This window comes from Syngnathus acus, chromosome 23, assembly GCF_901709675.1.
Source record: "Syngnathus acus chromosome 23, fSynAcu1.2, whole genome shotgun sequence".
In the NCBI taxonomy this organism is placed as follows: Eukaryota; Metazoa; Chordata; class Actinopteri; order Syngnathiformes; family Syngnathidae; genus Syngnathus; species Syngnathus acus.
This window is the reverse complement of record NC_051107.1, coordinates 6,140,191-6,161,255: the sequence shown is the minus strand read 5'-3', so window position 1 is coordinate 6,161,255 and position 21,065 is coordinate 6,140,191. Positions and strand designations below refer to the sequence as shown.

The window sequence follows — 21,065 nt, the reverse complement described above, 5'->3', positions numbered from 1 at the left end:
TGAAATATCCCTTTGCGGCCGGGGAAAAAAATAAGGATATTAATTTTAAACTCCAAAACCGAGTTACTTCAATTGTGTTTGTTGCGTTCCCCTTAAAGAAAGGGGGAAAAATGTTTTAGATCTTGGAATGATTACTGACTGCTTTGCCATAATGACTGCAGTTTTGTTTTATTTTATCCCCCGCCCCCAGACATCAATGTCTCCACACTGCCCCCCTGTGGCCAAGGCCACCACTACGCCCTTACTCATAGCCGGTAAAATATACGCGTGTGATGTCAGTAAAATGTAATGACAAGCATCACACCGCAAACACTGTTCTTGAATTGGAGGACCGGCACAATGCTGAGAGCCTCTCGACCTTTCCTTGTAATGTCCTATCAGAGTGGGCTTGACTAGTTTCTCCCACTCGTAATCTCGGTGTTTGTGTCTCTCCAAGCTTATGGAAGAAAAAAAATTTCATATCTACTTGTATTGCCGGGTGCAGAACAGCTTGTCGCTCGCATGCACGTACCCACACAAAACAAGCGCAGCGGATCTGATTTCCTCTTCGGTCGTGGACTTTTTAAAAGGCGGATAATATTCCGCCGACGTTCTTGAGGGAAATTAAAAAGAGGCGCCGGCAAACAACAAGGCGGCAGATATCAACGTTTAACCCGCCACCCCTCTTCGATAAGAGCCCCAAGCAGGCTTTGCTCTCGCTGGAATCAGCAATGAGCGCTGAAACAAAAAGCATCTGAGGCTCCGGTCACATCAATGACACTTTTAGTCCGCTTTAACTTTGGAAATGTTCAAAACGTTTTCAATCTTGTTTTTGGGAGAAACTCTTCTGGTAATGTTGAAAAGCAATCGGTTTCTCGCCGTGTTTGACATTCATGCCAAGAAAAAGCTTCAGGTCCAGTCAGCGTGCGAGCCGCGCCAAAGAGGGAGGTCGGGTCGGGTCCGGTCCAGACGTCTGATTGGTTCCAGATGACAGACGGAGTCGGTGCAAGATGACACGAGACGACGGACGGGTGAGCAGAGGCTTCCCGATGGCCTCCGACGTGCTTGTGGTGCTTTTGCTCTTCTGCGGCCTGGCGTCCGCTCAACATCCTTGCTCAGGTGAGGGCGCCGCACTTTCAAATGCTCCAAATAAATCATTCTTTGGATGGAAGGTCTTGTTTCTGGCTTTGATCTGTGAAGAATTTCTCGCATAGCTTCTGTCTTGTCACGTGATCCTAAAAACAACTTGTTTGCGTTTGATTGCTGCCAAATGGAGGGAAAAGAGTTCCAACCCTCCCAAGGCGTTGAACAATATGCTGACGAGAAGCAGAAACAATTCCCAATCTTAAACTAGCAAGTGTTTTGCCTTTTCTTTAGCTTGTTTGTGGATTGTCACCACAAAAAGGCAACATCGCAGTTGGCGCCCGACTTGAGCTCAGTGAGCCTCGGGGGACCACTCGCCTGCTTTTGTGGGCGGACCGTAGACGAGCGCGTTCCCCGGGCGACTTGACGAGATGTCTTCCCTCCCTTTCATCCTCCATGTTGTTTGCCTCCAGCCAAATAGTGCTAGCGTTTAGATCACCAAATAATTCCCGAGCGCGGCACCGCTGCTGCTCACTGCTCCCCTCTCCCCCAGGGGATGGATCCAAATCACACGGGGATGGGTTAAATGCAGAGGACAAATTTCACCACACCCAGATGTGTGTGTGATGATCATTGGGACTTTAACTTTTGACTAATTAGCGTAGCTTTGTTGTCCCGCTGGGATTACAAGTTCCCCGCACGGGCATAAGCGCAGCAACCTATGCTAACGTGTTCAATTTTCAAGGAACGATCATTGGAATGGTCAAGTCTGTTAGCAGGTGGTCTTGTCAATATTCAAAACTCAATTTTATTTTTTTATTTTTTTTAAATCAACATTGATACTTGTTGTGTCAGCTTTGTACCCAGCGGCGTTGCATCCAAAGCGTGGTGCACCCTGGCCGCTCGATCCTTCCTTCCTGCAATCTGTGAAAGATGTGGAGCTCCTCTTTGAGGTTAGTCCAGGAAAACCAGGAATGTGTTTCTTTTGTTCTCCACCACAAAATCAAGTTCAACTCTCGTGCGCTCTTGGGACAGTAATCATTTTCTTTTCAGATCCTTTTGTCCGGAATGACAATCCGGCGCCAAGAGCCGCTCGTCATCCCCGACCCGGAGCTGGCGTCCCTGCGGGGCGCTCGCTCGCTGGAGCTCACCTGCGACGACATCCTCCCCAAGAGCCTCCCGGAGGTCCTGCGTCTGTCCGCCCGGTTGGACGGACGTCGCCGCCGCCCTCTGAGCGCGCCAGACTTTGAGAGGACGGTGCTGACGCTGGTCTACGCCGCCCAGACCGCGGCCGCCGCAGCCAATGGGACGGAGCGCCGCCGGGCCTGGGCCGATTCCCTCGTCCGCCTCTTCGGGGCCATCCGGAAGGACCTGGATTTCTAAGTACGAGGTTTTCACTGCATTAGCTGTTTTCTTTGACACTACATGTGCAAGTAATGTGCAAAGTATTTCCCCAATGTTCACATCATCACCTCTTCATTTTATTGATGACTGCAGCAATCGTAGCGCTGACGTGGGGCGGAAATGAAAAGAGAAGACAGGAATTTCCTGCCTTTCCTTGAGAAGGATTATTATGAATCTTTGAGGATTATTGATTGATGGTGAGTGAATCATAATAGAAAAACACTATCATTGACTGTAAGAAAATGTCTAAATATTTCAGATAAACCAGTGTTTCATGCACTTTGTAGGTTTATTTTTTCACGTATATATGTAATAACGTGGAGACAGCACCCCCATGTGGCAACTAATTCAAATGGATTCATTTCATTTCAATCTGGCCTTTAATCATTTTACATTGATAAAGAAATAGATTAATATACAACATATATACTTATGATGTACATGTACTACTCAAGTACATCTAAAAAAACCAAATATTAATTTCAGTTCTGACATTTTTTTATTAAAACAACCTTGTAACGTGTCGGGTTTGCAATACATTGCTCGTCCACCTGGTGGCGCCATTTCCCAACGAGTCGGTGACACGTGTAATTTTGTTTAAATGTGGAATGGCACAGTTACCTGACAATGTATTTAATCCAGGCTCAGTCTAGCTATTTTATTTTTAATGGGTCATAAGCACAACGTTAATAGCTGTTTTGGCCTGCTAGCTTTAAACTAGCATTGCGGTATGGCCAGCACTTGGTGGTCCTTTGTCCCTGCTTTTGCACGGATTGGGAAAAATGTTGCTTTAACCTTCCGCTAAACTTCCCGATAATCGGCGTGGACGATTGGCCCACCTTTGCCCGACTTCCGATAAGATCTGTCGTGATTACTTTTGACAGCAGGCGCCATCACAAACTGATCCAGAGGCGATAACGGGAAAATATCAATTCTGTCACTGACGAGCCGCGCCGTTCCCCTGGGGTGGGATTTTCTTTCTTTGCGAATCTTCCGTGGGTGTTTCCAGTCAGTCAGAGCCCCTCATTTAAAGGTCAGGGGTTCACCTTGCGTGTCATCCATTCCACGTGTCAATCACAAGACATAATTAAATTTAGTTGTCTCCTGGAGGCTAAACGCAAGTGTCTTTGAATGGTTTTAAAACAGAAGAGCAACTTTTTACTAGTCCAAGCATGGCAACATAAGAGTTTGGGAGAGACGAAGGAAGGCGTAATGTACACATGGCGCGCAGGCGAGGGGCCGCAGCGTCATCCATCCCGGATAATGTAAACGTCCGACGGTTGGCAAAGAGTGCTTTAAACACGGCGGACAGGCAGGTGGGCGACGGCAAAATAAACCTCCAAGATGGACTGTCTGCCTTGAAGTGGCTATGACCCACTGCCACTCGTTGAAGCAGCCGCAGGAGCCCCTCACGTGCAAACGTACTACCAGACGGAGCTTGTGATCCAGCGTGACCAATGGCCGACTTTCACCGGGTGCAGGGGTTAAGTCGTATCCCTTAGCCGACCTTGGCATTTGATACCGATGCGTGAAGTCTGTTCCCATGTGTCCTCGCCCGGGGGGTGACGAGCAATAGAAATCGTGGAACCACTCAATCCCTGAACTTGTAAACACCTCGGCAAATGAGTTTGTCCTCGAGGTTGCCTCGCCAGGTTTCCTTCTGTGAAACATCCCCGCGTCCGTCTCGTGACCCGAGGCGCCGTCCCAGAGGTTCACTCGCCTGAATACCTTCTGTGAGACATCTCCCAGACAGCCTCCAGAAATCAGTTCGTTTGTCCCTGAGGTCCCCTGCAGCCTTCTGTAAAATATTGCCCATCCCTCAGGAGCAGAACGCTTCAAAATCAAAACCTCGAGTTCCTTGGTCAGGTTTGTTTGGCGCAGATGTTCAGTCACGTATTGCTTTCTGTCCGACGCCTTCCACAAATTAGTACGTCTCGTGCCTGCTGCCTTCTGTCAAACGTCCCCCAGGCACCCTCCACAAATGAGGTTCAACCTCTCTGTGAGACTGATCAGATGTGACACGAAGCCCCCAGTTGCGTCCTCAAATTTGTCACCTTCTTGCTTTCTCCACAGACGTCTCCCTGAGGATGATTTCTGTGAAGCATCCCCAGACCTCAATATGAGAACCTCCAGATTGCTCCTCTAATTTTGTCCATCCCACAAGGTTCCCTCCCCTGCCGTACCTCCTGCTTGTTCTTCACAGTGACCCCATTTATCTCCATCCTATCCCGGCCTTAATTAATCAGTCGTTTTGCCGTCTTTCAATTAACTTGATGACTTGACCGCCCTGTGGACCTCTCGAGCATTAAGTCAGGATTACTCGGGGTTCTGATCAATAATGAATAGCCGTGCTAAGCAAATGAGCAGGCGCTGTAAAAGGCAGCATCTTTAATTAACTCTCGCCTCCATAGAGCAAATTAGATGAAGGCTCCTCTGCAATCTGCTCAGGTCCTCCGGTCGTGGAATTTTCAGAAAAAAGTTGCATTTCAAAACATGCTGACGTTCGTGCATAGTTAATTTGCCCAAACACAACCTCACAATTACTGTCCACCGCTGATGAGAATGAATGATGACTCAGCATGGCTTGTCTACTGTATGAAAGTCAAATTCCATATTGAATATACACGGCTTGCGTTGATTAGATTCTCCCGACGTGTGTAGCAGGCCGGCCGGCCGGCCGTGTGGGAATGCAAATGAAATGCAAATGTGGCGCGCACAAAACAAACTGTCAAATGTGCCTTGATTATTCCGCTAACGCAATCGGTCGCGGCTTGATGGGATGCAAAATGAAAGCCAGATGCCTCTTGGGCCTGGCACGGGATCTTCTCCACGGGGGGGATGCTCCAGCCACGACAAGAAAACCCATAAGGCGAGCATCCGTCAAGCACGTGGAAAGATCCCACCTGTGAGTTTACCATGACAGTAAAACGGGAGGGGGGGGCGTTATTTAGCTGTGGTGTGGGGATTGAAGCATCAATCTTGCGCATCTGTAAAGTCACTCTGGCCTGAATACATCTACATGTGCTCCATCGTAAAAAAAAAAAACCACGGCTGATGACGCCGTCCAAGTCTGTTTTTGATTAGTCACCCCGGTAAAGTTTTGTGCATCAAAGAGATGTCTTAAGTAAGTGCAGCGCACTTTATGAAAGCACGTAGCTCAAATGATAGCTCGAGTGTGACTTACTTTAAGCAGCAAACACGCACAGGCTTCCATTTTGATTTGCCTGGAGTTCCGCCTGCATCAAGCTTCAGCCCACTTCACTTTCGATCTTTGGTTGTTTTTTTAATGCGAGCGATAATAATCAAGAATGGTAGGCTGATTGTGTGGCATTTGTTGATTGATATCATTAGCTATATCATTATTTAGAACAACAGGTCACCCGATACTGAATTTTTCACGAGCTAACTTTGCGATGAATTTGGGAAGAATCGCTTCTTTGTCCGCTTTGCTTTGCTTGGTCCACGAGTTGCTGCTGCGCTCATCTCCTTTGTTTTGCCTCCAAAAACAGCTGGAAAAGAGGCTTGATATGGACATTCCACATCAATGAGGAATGTGGAACCCAAACAAGGAGCACACTGGCATCCATCCAAAAGCATAATAAAAATTCACACCCAATCAGGGAAGCAGATCCTCAAGATAAAACCAGATGATCTCACTTGAAGGTCCACCTGCTTGTTTGAGTCGATCCTACATTCCAAACTCTAATTTCAATCCCTGTTTCCCACAGCCCCGATTAAAAACAGTTCCAAAAGCAGCCACCTCTTGTGTTTTCCCTGAGAGTAGAATCCCAAATATGCAAATCCAAGTCCAAATACTTATGTTTTGTTTTTTGTTCAAAAGCTGAATTTGTCTGTCACTAACAATGGTGAGGGGGAAAAAAAGAGCGTCTTAACCGCAGCAGGCTGTCGAGGCAGCCAAAAAGCGACCCGAGTGAAGTTTGTCGCCGCACATGAGGTTCCAACGTTCCGCCGCTGATGCAGCAATTTAGCAGGAATGTAGTGTGAAAGTGGCAGAAGAAATTCATTGGCAAATTGTCGTCCCTGCTTGAAAGCTCTTGCTGTCTTCTCAATGGGAGGGGGCGAGGAGGCGTAACAGGACACCCGCCCCTCGCTGCTTCTTCTCGCTCTCCTCCTCTCTCAGCTCAGTTAACTCCGCTCCAGAAACGAAACGGCTCCCTTCTCCGAGACCTGGGACTTGCTTGAATATTTTTGAAAAACGATCCCGGTTCACCTGGATTAGGAGAGGGGGGGCGGGGACGCCTCTGAAAGGTGAGCGTGTCTTTCCAGATTGGGGATCAGGCGGCATCAGGTGCATTTGTGTGACTTTTCCACGGCATCTCGTCAACTTTGCTTCAAGTTCAGGGAGCAAATATGAACATGTGCTGTGAGGTGTGGCGTAGCAACATGCGCTTTGCGCTGTCGTTCACTCAGCTATTTTTATGATGCTGGAATGTTTCAGGAAAAGCTGACCGAGATGTCTCGTTAGGACGTACCCCAATTGGACGTCCCTAATTGTGTCACTTTGGATGTCCCGAGGTGTGGCCTGGCGTTTGTTTGTTTGTTCGTTCGGGGAGATGACTTGGGCAGCTGTGCATGGGAAGTTCAATAGCCAGAAATTGTGTGAGAGGGCTGAGCAGATGTCAAGCAGGCTCGGCGCGTCATCGCCTTTGGACAACTGGAAATCACATTGGCAACGGTTTTGGGAGTCGAGCAGTGTGGGAACCAAATTTGGTCACTTAGGTGGATTTTTCTATTGTTTCAGGAAATGAAAATGGTTTTGGTGAAATTGATTAGTAACTATATGCGAGACCAGATGAATTACAATCTGACTGCTAATTGCAAAATTCGACAGGTCAATTGTGTTTTTTCCACACTGACCTCATCCATCTGGTGCAGTGGGAACAGCAAATTCCCCAAAGTGTTCCCCTCCACTATAATTGAAAACTTGATTGATGGAGGCGTGTCTGTCCCAATATATATATTTTTAAAGTGCACTAAAAGTTTCAATCATCAATGTTTCAGTACGCATACATAAGCCATGAGCGTAGAGATCCACCTGCTTGTAAAAAAATATGTTTCTTACGCTTGTAAAAGGCTTTGCGTTTTTCGAGCCCCAACGGCGCTACGGTTCGCTACCTGCCGCTCGTCAATAATTAAGTTCTGGACCCAGAACTGGGGATTGACTTCATCCATTTTTTAGGAGAGGTCCTTGTGCAAAAGATCGGAACGGAATGGAAGATGACACGACGAATATAGTGTCATGATATTCAAATCTGACTGTTTAATAAGATATCAATGTTTGAGGTGTACAAAAAATGACCACATCATTTTTGTTCTCGCTAACTTGAGTGTTTGTTTCAGGCGGTGCCGTCCCGTCCGGGTCAGCCATGAGCCAATCATCGGCGTCATCGTTGTTGGCCATGCCGCCGGTTCTTCTCGTCCTCCTCGTGAGCGTCTTCTCCGGCGCCGGCGGCCTTCCTCAGCCGCTGCCCCGAGTCTTCCTCTCATTTGACGGTAAGCCCATAAAAGATGAATGCCTCTGCGCTTTAACGAGTCGGCGTTGCCACGTTTTGCCCGGCGGTGCCTTCATTAGCCGAGTACACGGCTCGTGGATTCATTAGTAGCGCGAGTACACAGCCGGCGGCTTTCACGCAAATTGTTTGTTTTTCTTGCTTTATCTGTTTAATATCGCAGATTGCGCACGCACGCACGGGCGGGCGGCGGCTGGCGTCCCGCCGAGAGTTGCACCGCAGCGACCCGCTCCTCGTTAAATTTTAATCCTCTTGGCTTTTTGTTTTATTTAATTTCCCAGATGTAGAATGCCGTGTGAATATTTGAATTGAGGGCGTTTGTGGGTCAGCTCGAGTCATCAAGTTAGTTTGGGAAAGTTATTTGATGATGCAATATTTTGTTCCTTTTTTTAGCTTTCATAATTCTATTTCTGCATCCTGATGGTGCAATTCTATTCTTTATCATTTCGACTTCTACCGAGTAATACATTTTGGGAACGGACGGTGTCGGTTTACCCGCCTTAAAATTCGCATTCAAACAAAACGCTAGCAAACTCCGGGCCTGCTTCTGTTTAGAGTGAGATGCCTGCACGGTAGCGCTTTGTTTAATTGCATCAGCATGTGCGACGTTGGCGTGGAGAAGAAATAAAAAAAATGAAAAAAGAAAGCACACGCGCCGCAAAACGAATGTCGAGATCAAGCATCTTTTCGCACGTGCTAACGCTAACTCATGGCGATTATTTGGGTTAGCCGCATTTCTTGTGCGGCTTTAATTGCGGCTTGCCACGGGAAGCCTCATGTAAGTAAGCACTGCCAGGCCAGAGAAGGAATGTCGGAGGCAGCAACTTCTCAGCGGGGGCCAGGGGGGGTCCCGGCGTCAACCGAGCCGCCTCGGGGTCGGATCCGGTGTCAGCCGAGAGGATATTTCAGAGTGGCCCAACGCCTCGTTTATTGATTATTTTCCTTGCGTGACGACCAGGCTATAATATCGAAGAGTGATCTTTGCCGGCCACCCAAAATTGCCCAAGATAGGCGTGAGTGGTGCGAGTTGACGTTTGGTGGGAATTTCAGGTGTTTGTTTGGAATTGAGCAGGCTCGATTTGGATCATTTGCTCTCATGAGTGATCTCGCCGTAAGCTGCTCCCAAAAACAAGGAATGTTTATTTCAAAATCCAGAGTTCACCTGCTGGGCGGACGCCGTGCCGACTGATTGATTATGCCGCTAGATTTCACCTCGTTTTTTTTTTTATCACCGAGAGGGATGTCAGTCAGAGCTCCCGTGTTCGTTCCTTCAGCTGAAAACATCTTTGTGCTGAGTCACTGCACCAGCACGCACTTTACAAGCGAAACTAAACAGTCCCCAAATGTAATGGCTTCCATCCCGCTCAGACTCGAAACGCCTGCTTTGTTGGCCATGCAGGAATTTCTGGCAAGTATCCTCCACGCGACAGCAATCTCCTGTATTTTTAATCTTCTCTTTTTGGCGATTCAAATGAGGCAGAAGTGAGCGTTGCCCCCCCTCCCCTTTCCTCCCACCCTCGCGCAATGACTTAAAAAAGACGAGCAGATGAGCGATCATCCGGTTACAGAGACGTTAGCTTCGGGGCGGCACGCAGAGGTCCCGGCAGGTCGGCAAAAGTTCAAAGGTCAAGGGGCCGGCGGGCGCTGACGGCCCTCAACCTTGGACGTCTTGCTTCTGCTTTTCACTTTTCCAAATGACCTTCATCCTGCTTCTGATTGGCCCTTATGTCCTCACAGTGGAGGTTTATGTCGCCATCTGTTACCTTGGCACACATTTGACGGCCTCTCAAGGCCTTTTTTATGGCCAAATGTTTTTTTTTCTTGTGAGAGGGAAAGATGCGTGCGACCTGGCTGCTAATTGGGGAACGTCGGGATTATAAACCTGGCTAGCTGGCTTCGTGGTTCACCAAAGTAGCTCGGAACGGCTCCAAATTGGAAGAACTTTTTTTTTTTTTTCTGTTGGCTTGACAGCCAAGGAGCCGTTGGATTGGAATGGGCTTATTGACAGTTGGCGGCAGTCCTCAAGCAGGACGTTGATGAATGAAGACGTTTTGTCACGAGTGCTGTAGGTCCACTTTCCCGGCCGGGAATGCCGTCTGACGCCACACTTCCTGGGTGGTCGGTCCTGCCTGATCTTGCCACATGCCAAGAGTGCCATTTTTTATCTCTTGAGTGGCTGTCACTGGCCGGATGACAGTCTGGTCTGGCAAGGGTTTGGCAAATTTTCTGGTCCAGGGTCCAAAGTCATAATGTTGCCATCACAAATTCCCATCAAATGTGATGAGAATAAATTTGCATTGTTTTGTACCGTAGTTTTCGGACTATAAGTCGCGGTTTTTTTCATAGTTTGGGTGGGGGGGGCGACTTATACTCAGGAGCGACTTATATACATATATATGGTTTTTTTCACTTTTTTGGGCATTTTATGGCTGGTGCGACTTATACTCCGGTGCGACTTATAGTCCGAAAATTACGGTATTTAGATTTGCAGCAAAAAAAAAAAATCTCAATGAAACCCTTCAACATAGTTTTTTGATCCCGAGTTGCGTCAAATTACACTTTTGTCTCAATCCAACTTCAAGATCCTATTTCTGTCTCGGAGCGCTCCAAAACTCCCGCCTCCAACATGAGCAGAATTCCTAGCCAACAAACGTGTTCTTTTATGGACTTGCCGACGCTTCAAAGTCGCTTGTTTACCGGCACGGCCAGGAATGGCTGTTTGATCACTCGGACATGTTTGGAACCCCGTCAAGTCCTAACGCATTTTGGGGAAGGCCTTGCCTTCTCCCTGCACTTTCTGCTAAGTTGACCATTTTGGGGGACTGGACAGACGAGGGGGGGGGGGGTCAACTTGTCCTTTCCGCTCCCCCCGCTGTGGTCGCCGCAGCATCGGATCCTCTCGGATTTTATCATGGCGGCATTTCACCGAGGGGTCAAAGTCCCACCTGCCCACATGCATAATAGAAAAGCCGCCAACTGTCAGAACCCGTATGGCCCACTTCCCCTTCATTTGTTCTGTTTTGTGTCCCCCCCCTCCCCTTCCCGTCTTTGGCTTTGCACAAACTCCTCCTTGCGTGATGCCAACACGCTTGACTAACGGAGCAACACGTGGGCCCGAGAAACTCTCACGGCATGAAAAGCCAAACAACAAAAAATCTTGTTGTCCGGCCAGGGAATGTGGGAAACGTACGCGAAATGGAATGTCGGCGTGGTGCCGGATGACACCGGACCCGCCGCCGCCGCGTCGGGCTCGTGTCCGAGGAGCCGCGGGCGATTTGCGCCCCAACCTGCGGAATGTTTTGAAGGGAACTAAAGATAATTAGAAGCCCAATAGGAAGTGTCTTGATTTTGATTCCTCTAAAAAAAGTTGAAAGGCCAGCAAAACAAATATATATGTACCACGCCAAAGCGGACTTTGTGGACCCCCCTTGGAGTCTTTTAATGGATTGACTTCCCGGATAAATTGGACAACATTCCTTCCAGAGTATTGCAATGATTTCTGGTGCGGCCATTTTGGCCAGACTGGCTTCCCACAAAATGGCAAGTTTTGGTTTTGCTGGCATTTTTTGGGGCTTGCGGTTGGATTGTGTCCTTCCTTGCAGGGTTTTTGAGTTTAACGTCCTCAAGCATTCCTCGTCGTGTTCGCAGGGGCAAATGTGAGGAAAAATGAAGTCAAGTTGAAGCGTGTCGGAGATGACTTGGCGCAATTCTGCCTCGTTTGTGTGCGTGTGTGTGTTTTCAATTTAGCGTGGCTTGCTCACACCCTGGCAGGCCTTTTTAATATTCCCCTCATCTGTTTGAAGTTAATGTGCCGTTTTACTGTGACTTTGCTTCGCAGTTAAAAGGTAAGTTAAAGAAGTTGTAGTATTTATCTTTCGTGTTGAGTTGACGTGAAAGTGGCTCTTCAAAACTGCATAATAGTTCTTGGCCAAATTGCAAAGTGAATCACCTCAAAATGGCGATTTGACTGTTCTTTCTTACTTTTTTTGTCCATGATAAACGTGTCTATCATGTTGCAAAGTGAAACGGACTTTGTTTGTTGAAAAATTCCAGTAACAGCCACAGCTCAAGCGCGCAAGGAATTGAGGGAAAGCATTCAACCTTGAAACACTCGAGCCTCGCCATCGCAGCCACTTGACGCTAAAACAAAAAGTGACTTTGGCGTTCCGATTGAAGGAGCCATGAATATTCATGAGGCTGAAGAGCGAGCGCTTTATCTCTGCAGCCAATAGGCTGGAAATAGCCGCTCTGGGAATGTTTACTCGCCGTGTGAACAATGGGCGCCTTTAATGAGCACAAGAGGGTTTTTTCCTACTGTAACGTCACTAGCACGCATCCGCCAAGTCATTGACTCAACTCGGAGAAAATGAAAATAAATAGCAGCTTTGTTTTCAGTCAGATCAAATTGGAGGCCTTCAGGTCATGGTGGACTTTATGGATAGGACTTAGGACAAAAATTGCCTGCAATGGCTCCTAATTTCCAATGAGTTTTGCAGAGTACCTCAGGGGCCATGCTTAGGTACCCTTGACTTTTACACTTTGGGATTTTTTTTTTATAAAATGTCTAAAGTAGTTGTTTGATTGTTCTTGCACGACAGAGCTGGAGAGCGCCGCCTTGTCGGAGCACTACACGCTCTCAGACAGGCCCATGGACTACCGCATCCTGCACGTGGACGAGGACCAGGACCGGATGTACGTTGGATGCAAGGACCACGTGCTCTCCATGGACATCAACAACATCACACACGCAGTGCAAAAGGTCTGTCTCGTCATTTATTCATTTTTTTAAATTAGTCCCATTTGAACATTTTTGAATTGATTTGACCAACATTGGGTCAGGATTCTTGTTGTGTGATCCCAGCTCGCAAGGAACAAAGCGTGTTTGTGTGCTGAAAAATTCATTTGATGCAAATGACATCCATGTCGACAAGCGTTTGGGGTGCTCCAAAAGTGCCATTGAAGCGCGCCGACGCTTCGCCGAGGGAGCTCTCGACGAGCGTAATGGACGGCGCCAGCCAGGCACCTTAACAGATGGGAAAGCGTTTGCCATGCGTTCACGGAGCGCCACCTTTTCCCATCCCTCAACATGTGTTCCCCCCTTTAATTTCATCACAGCTTCACATTTGCATATTCATGGTCGTCTGTTGGCGCCGTGGTGGGGATGGGTTCTCACCATTAATTAGCTTTTCATGTTGTTTTGCAGGTGTTTTGGCCCGCGTCGACAAGCAAGATTGACGAATGCCAAATGGCTGGAAAAGACCCCACGGTAATTTAGCTAGCTTTTCATTTTACTTTTTTTTTTTTTTTTACCTGCTACAATGATTACATTTTTAGTTTTCAATTGTAACGAATATTTTTTATCTTATTTTTGTCTTTGTTTTTATTTAACCCCAAATAAAGTCGATTTTTTTTTTTCATTTTTATATTCACATTTTTCTTCGTATTTTTTGTACAACGGCGATGATTCATGAGAATTGGGGGAGTCTTGACGTCATTTCTTTTTATTTATTTATTTATTTTTTCTGGGAGCAGCGATATCTCTTTCAGCTGTTGTCGGATTTATCTTTTGGACCGCTTCAGGACTTTGCCCTCTGGGACTTCCTTTTTTCTCTCCCATCTGCTTGTCCACCGCGTAGGCTCGGTCCACATGTGTCCGGTCCGGCAGCAGATGTCCGCAGGGTCATCTGGGCGAGGCGTGTGAGGCCTACTGGGGGAATCAAAGCTTCGGAATTTTGTTTTTTTTAATGAATCGCCGCGCTAAAGATCTTGACGATCCTCCGCTCAGCTTTAATTGGCACCAAAGTGCAGCGGGAAACCTTTCAGACAAATAAATGAGGCTACACGTGTCGGGGGGATTTTATTTTCCATCCGTCCGTCCGTCAGTCATCTCCCGAGTGACTACAGCTGGACTCGGGGAGAAGCGCTCTTGACTGCAGACGCGCTGGATCGCAGCGTCTCTTTAATCCCTTCGTTTTCTCGCGCGCTCCGCCCACCTTCTCGTTTTTCAACCCTCACTTTTTCCATATCCGACCGCCGGGATATTCAACTTGGCTGCTTGGACTTGGGATTCTTAACCCCGCGCGCACACGTACTTCCTGATCCAAGGCTGCTCTTCCCCGATAAAGTGGAGTGGATCTTGGCTGAATTGGAATGCTGTTTTGGAAGGCGGATGGATTGTTAAAAGCACTCAAGTGAGCCAGGAAAATGACACGTGCAATAAAGCATGGAAACATCAAATAGCTCGTCATGATTTATGACAAAACATCACAAACATGATTGGATGCTGATTTTCACTCAGTAGGACAAAAGAGAGCCAGCCAAATGCATGTGATGCAAGTTTATGCAGTCAAGCCTTAAGATAAGACTGACTCCCAATATTTTTATTTGATTTTGGATATTTGTTTTTTCGCCAGCACGGCTGCGGCAACTTCATCCGAGTGGTGCAGCCGTACAACCGAACGCACCTCTTCATGTGCGGCAGCGGCGCCTACAGTCCCGTCTGCGTCTACGTCAACAGGGGGCGCCGGCCGGAGGTAAGAAGACCCCATTGGGCCGCCGCTCCCGCGCGTCACTTTGATGGCAGAAGGCAGATGGCGCGGCTTGTTACCGTGGCGACTGTGCCGTCACCGTTCCCAGGGCGCCTCGGGGGGATTTGGGGCTCACAGGGAAGATTTGATTTGTTCTGCAGCTTTCTGTCAAGACTCGACAAGTCATTTGTGTGATATTTATGGCTTTCTCCTGGCTCTCTTTGCGACAGGAGCAAATATTTCACATTGACTCCAGGTCCGAGTCGGGAAAAGGGAGGTGCTCCTTCAACCCGGAGGTCAACACGGTTTCCATCATGCTCAGTAGGTTGCAACACGCTCAATAAATCACACGCAAATAAAATGGACATCTATGTAAGCCTTATTTGAAGTTGTATATTTTTAATGAATGCATTGTTTTGCCATTTTTTCAATTAATTTATTTTATTTATATGTATATATATATATATATATACACATTTTTTTCTTAGTTATCTAATTTTTTTACAATTAGTTGCATTTTCCATCCATTGGAATTTTGTTCAACATACCCAAATGAAATCCTACACATCAAATGAAATCCAACTACTTCTGGATCTTTCGGACTCTCAATGGCGCTGTTTGTCGTCCTTTCAGATCAGGAGCTGTTCTCTGGCATGTACATCGACTTCATGGGCACGGACGCGGCCATCTTCCGCAGCCTGACCAAGAGGAACGCCGTGCGCACAGACCAGCACAATTCCAAGTGGCTTAGCGGTACGCCCTGCGGGACGCCTCGCAATCTGAACACGTTTTTTATCGGTGGCGTTCTTTCAATCAGAGCCCATCTTCGTGGACGCCCACCTGATCCCGGACGGGTCGGACCCCAACGACGCCAAACTGTACTTCTTCTTCCGCGAGAGGCTGACGGACAACAGTGGCAACACCAAGAACATCCACAGCATGGTGGCGCGCGTCTGTCCAGTAAGTGGCGCCGTTGAGCGTTTTTTTCTCGCCGAGACGCGGGTCCGATGAAGGGCTCGTTCTCCTTTTGCAGAGCGACATAGGAGGCCAGCGCAGTTTGGTCAATAAGTGGACCACCTACCTCAAGGCCAGGATGGTTTGCTCCGTTCTGGAGGAGGACGGCACGGAGACTCATTTTGACGAGCTGGGTGAGTCCGGCCGGCACTTAACGTTTCCTCCTTGACTGTGTTGAAACTTTGCACGGGCCATTAAAAGCCACACACGCGTCACAGCGGCACCGACTTTTCCAGATTTTTGGCAACAATTTCTTTCAGCCAATGTTTGTGTGTTTGCTCCCTGCAGAAAGTGTGTTTTTGCTGGAAAGCGAGCATCCCAAAGGCCTGCTGGTGTTTGGAGTCTTCACGTCCACCAGGTGAACTAACAAAATTTTGATAGATTCGATTTTTTTTCTTGCATTCGCTTCCCTCGCAGCACGTCTCGGCTGGCGCTTTGCTTGACGCGTGCGATTTTGATTGCTTCTGTCTGCGCGGCTCGCCTTTCAGCGTGGCCAATGGTCAGGGGCGCGTCACCTGATCCGCGTGTTTTCATGTCTAATTGAGTCGGCATGCTCCACGTCCAAATCCGCTCGGTACAATGTGCTTCTGTTCCCCCGACGTACTCCGACGAATTAAATGTAAACGTGCGCAGCGACCTGGTGTGACCTTTTTTTTTTTTTTTTGGGGGGGTGCGCTCCCCGCAGCTCTGTCTTCAAAGGCTCGGCGGTGTGCGTGTACAACATGGCCGACATCCTCACAGTCTTCAACGGGCCCTTTGCGCATCGAGACGGACCCAATTTCCAGTGGGTGGCCTTCCAGGGACGAATCCCGTACCCCAGACCCGGGACGGTGAGCTAGCATGCTGTATTTTCTCGCCTGTCACTCAAATTTGATTTTGCAGGGAAAATAGAGCAATCTTTGGTCATTGTCCAGTGCCCCGGAGGAGCTTTCACGCCCGACATTCACACCACCAAAGAGTTTCCGGACGACGTGGTGAACTTTGTGCGCAACCACCCCATCATGTTCAATCCCATCTACCCAGTGGGCAGGAGACCCCTGGTGGTCCGCACCGGCGCCGACTACAAGTACACAGCCGTGGCTGTGGACCAGGTGGCCGCCGCAGACGGAAACTATCATGTCCTCTTCCTGGGAACTGGTAAGGATTTGACTCTGACATCTTGCCCTCAGTCATTCTTTTTTTTTTCTTGAATGAAGTAAAATATTCTGACATTTTTAGTCCTGTCAGGTTTGGACTTTGTTTATATTATTATATTTATATATTATTGTGTGAAGGCGATGGCCATTCACTTTATTATATTTTATTCCCGTCACTTTTTTGTCCCGCTTCTTCTTCCACATAATTCATCCAATTCACTCCATTCCACTTTTGACGTATTCCAAATATTCACGAAATGAGTGAATTGCAAAATTCGCAAAATTCCGACAAATTTTCCCCCATTCATTCTAAATGGCACATTCGACATTTCACATTTACGTCGTTCCAATTTGAAATTCACATCATTCAGCACATTCGGAAAGATTCTCGACATTCCCAAAATTGCCAAATTCAAAAATTTCACGTTTTCACATTTAAAATTTCGACAAAATTTCACAAAATTTTGTTTTTCACCTCTAATAACCCTAAAATAGACGTCTAAAATAGGTTGATTTATAGACCTAAAATAGACGTCTAAAATAGGTTGATTTATAGACCTAAAATAGACTTATTTATAGACCAAAAATAGACGTCTAAAATAGGTTGATTTATAGACCTAAAATAGACGTCTAAAATAGGTTGCTTTATAGACCTAAAATAGGTTGATTTATAGACCTAAAATAGACGTCTAAATATATAGGTTGATTTATAGACCTAAAATAAACGTCTAAAATAGGTTGATTTATAGACCTAAAATAGACGTCTAAATTAGGTTGATTTATAGACCTAAAATAGACGTCTAAATTAGGTTGATTTATAGACCTAAAATAGGTTGATTTATAGACCTAAAATAGACGTCTAAAATAGGTTGATTTATAGACGTCTAAAATAGGTTGATTTATAGACCTAAAATAGACGTCTAGAATAGGTTGATTTATAGACCTAAAATAGACGTCTAAATATATAGGTTGATTTATAGACCTAAAATAAACGTCTAAAATAGGTTGATTTATAAACCTAAAATAGACGTCTAAAATAGGTTGATTTGTAAACCGGAAGTGACCCCAAATCAAACCAGAAGTGACCTCACGTAAACCGGAAGTGACCCAAATCAAACCGGAAGTTGCCTTTTTAAACCGGAAGTGACCCCAAATAAACCGAAAGTGACCTCTGCTAAACCGGAAGTGACCTAAATTAAACCGGAAATGCCCCAAATAAACAGGAATTGACCTTATTTCACCAAGAACTGCCTTAAATGAAAACAGAAGTGACCTAAATATAACATTTACTCTAACTTTTGAAATTTTTGTCCGATTCAACCCGTTTCAACTTTTGAACTCCAAAGTGAACCTCTTGAACCTGTAGTTTTCGTTTTGTTACAAATTAAAAAAAAATATGGCGCAATTTTTTTTAACATTCCCATTCATGGTCTTCGCCTTCACACGCAATTTCTCCAGAAATTGCATTTTCTAGTATATCTATATCATTACATTTTAATTTTATATATTTTTTTTTATAATGTGTAATTTTTCAGGGCAGAAAAAAATCCACTTGTTCTTGCCTAAGAAGAAAAACATGTGAAGTGAGGACGGACGGCGCCGCCCTTTTTATCCACGCTTCCCCACTGTTTGATGGGGCAGACAGCCGTTTTGTTTCTTCAGGCCGGATTGTTGAGCGGCGGCCAGCTCTTGACACTCACTGCTCCTCTTTCCACAGACAAAGGAAGCGTCCAGAAGGTGATCGCCCTGCCCACCAATCGGTCCCTGCACAAGGATCTCATCCTGGAGGAGCTGCAAGTCTTTAAGGTCTCACCTTGTCTTTTTTGATGATAGCCAGGCAACTGGATTTTTATTTTTTTTGCTGCAGCTTTGTATGATTAACTTGTGCGGCTGGGCTGCAGCTGCATGTCCTACTTTGAAACCACAGAGCGTGTGTTTCCACTTCCTGAATGTCCAATGTGTGTGTCATTTCAACTTGGTGTGCCTCCCCCTCCTCCCCTTCCAGAACCAAGCTCTGGTTACCAACTTGAGAATCTCCTCGAAAAAAGTAAGCCTCTCGGTCCTCTCAAATGTCGGCGGGTTGAGGCGACGATGTCACTCTTGTGGTGTTTGCAGCAACAACTGTACGCGAGCTCGGAGCTAGGCGTGTCGCAGGTGTCGCTGCACCGCTGCCACGCCTACGGCTCGGCCTGCGCCGACTGCTGCCTGGCTAGAGATCCGTACTGCGCCTGGGACGGGCTCAGCTGCTCGCGCTTCTACCCCAGCGGAAAAAGGTGTTTACTTTTGGTGACCCGAGTGTCCTCGCGTTGTTTATCGACCAGTTTCGCCAAGCAGAATTGTTCTCAGACTTCTTGATGTCACTCTTGAACAATGAGATAAATTCGGATAAAAATAGAATGGTGGCGCTGGGACACGAGTGGACCGTTTGAAGGCGCACTTGACAGTGGAAACGCTTTTAGCGTGTGCAGACATAACACAGACAAGCGGGTCGGAGCGGCGCGCCGGGTCGGCATTGACGCAGGTCCGCCTGACCTCGCTTTGCTTTGCTTTGCTTACAGGAGGAGCAGGAGGCAGGACGTCATGCACGGAAATCCGCTCACCCAATGCCGAGGATTCAACCTGAAAGGTGGCTCAAAGCGTTGGGAAATGAAAAGACCCGGGATTAAAAAGTTCTTTTTTTTTTTTTGTCCGTTAGCATATCGTAACGCGGTGGAGATGACGCAGTACGCCGTGCGCAACAACACCACTTTCCTGGAGTGCCTGCCCAAGCCGCCTCAGGCGTCCATCCGCTGGCTCATTCACAGAGACAACGACAGGAGGAAGGAGGTCAGGTGATGTCCGACTATCCCGGCGTCCAATCAAACGACAGCTTTCCCTTTGGCGCCAAACAAATGAAATTCCTCCATTTATGGTCGTCCGGCCGTTTTGTGAACCTCAGGTGAAGGTGAGCGAGCGCGTGCTGTCCACGGAGCACGGCCTGCTCATCCGCTCGGCCCAGCCGTCCGACCAGGGCCTCTACTACTGCCTGACCACGGAGAACGGCTTCAAGCGCACCGTGGCCAAGATCCGCCTGCGGGTGCTGAGCGCCGGGGCGCTGAGCGAAAGGGGGCGTTTGGCGTGGCCCTGGGCGGCGGCGGCGGTGGTGAAGGCGTCGCCGGAGGCCGAGAGTTTGGCCTTGCAGCAGTTCTGCAAGGAGAGGAAGGAAAGGAAGGAGCTGCAGGAGCAGCAGAAGAGTGTTTTGCACCCACCGCCAGGGCCTCTCAGGGGGGACTTGGCCAAGCTCAAGCCCCTGCTGGATCGCAGGAAGAGCCGCAACAGGCGCAATCAGCTCCCGGAGGACTGACGGCATGACAGACGGACGGCCAGGAGGCGGGCGGGCGGCCGCAGCGCCGCTTGGAGCGCCACCAGCGAAACGCAAGAGCAACAATCAGCGTGGATCCTTTTTTGCCGTGTGGGGATTAAAGAGACACACTTGAAGGGAAGAAAAGGCAGAAGAAGATGGATGCATGCTTGACTCAATGGTGCCAAGTCTGCCTAACAATCCAGATGAAAATTAGCAAATATTTATTTCTGTGCCGCATGCTCAAAGATTGTCTTGTTCCGACTTGGACACGAGGCGGAACAGGGGCTCTCAAACTTGAGGTAAACAAATTTCAACAAAGGCTAGGAAAACAAATTGCAGTTTATTTGGGTGAGAAAAAAAAGTTTAAGTGTTTAGAATCAATTATTTCTCCCCCAGAAAAAAAGTTTAAAGACCAAATACGTCGTCTATAACGTTATACTCTATGAGAATAAAGTTGTATTTTTAAACACCTTTATTCTCTTAAAAAAAGCAGCTGCATTCTCAAAAAAGTACACTTTTTGATCTAAAAAAAAAAAAAAAAAGACTGAACTCATGCATAATGATAGGACATGCTGTCATAATTCTTTTTGCAAAGTATTTTGCAGACCCCCAGGTGGTCCGGGGACCCCAGTTTGAGAACCACTGAGGTAGCACACTCTTCTCAATTGTCCTTTCATCCGCCAGGTTGTGAATACGTCATGTAGATAAAGACGACATGATCTTATTTAATGTGAATACGCGCTTCCTGTGTGTAAATACGACCGTGTCTGCAATTTGCAGACTTCATTTGAATGTGTCACTTTTTGCAGATCATGTCGATGAGGACGAGGCTTTCCGAGATTGACGTAAGCAAACCTTTGTATTTATCTGTGAAACTGATGGCCTGAATAAATAAATCAATGTTTAGCTGAGATTGCATTGCTGTGAAATGTAAAGCTAACTTGCTAAGGCTAGCATAACGCGGGTTTATAAACCTGCTGTGATTCTGTTAAATTTGCGCTTAGCCATCCCTACATTTCAATTATTTTAGGCCTTTTCACATACTCCG

The 21,065-nt window shown here is 47.2% G+C and overlaps 1 protein-coding gene across 3 annotated transcripts; it reads left to right on the top strand.

Annotated features, from left to right (window-relative positions):
* Positions 1–2,472: 2,472 nt before the first annotated feature.
* Positions 2,473–20,928, top strand: sema3c (sema domain, immunoglobulin domain (Ig), short basic domain, secreted, (semaphorin) 3C). 3 transcript variants are annotated; one of them, XM_037243519.1, is made up of 18 exons: positions 6,578–6,735; positions 7,828–7,980; positions 12,596–12,756; positions 13,201–13,263; positions 14,411–14,530; positions 14,755–14,845; positions 15,158–15,277; positions 15,342–15,484; positions 15,558–15,672; positions 15,827–15,896; positions 16,224–16,368; positions 16,453–16,675; positions 18,392–18,480; positions 18,680–18,721; positions 18,790–18,947; positions 19,233–19,300; positions 19,370–19,500; positions 19,613–20,928. In XM_037243519.1, exons 2-18 carry the CDS (start codon positions 7,854–7,856, stop codon positions 20,015–20,017), a joined length of 2,271 nt encoding a protein of 756 aa, XP_037099414.1. In that variant the 5' UTR covers positions 6,578–6,735; positions 7,828–7,853; the 3' UTR covers positions 20,018–20,928. The 3 variants fall into 3 exon arrangements, with proteins under 3 accessions (XP_037099413.1, XP_037099414.1, XP_037099412.1); XM_037243518.1 differs by lacking the exon at positions 6,578–6,735 and adding an exon at positions 2,473–2,663 and having other exon boundaries at positions 19,233–19,500; XM_037243517.1 differs by having other exon boundaries at positions 19,233–19,500.
* The last annotated feature ends 137 nt before the right edge of the window (positions 20,929–21,065 follow it).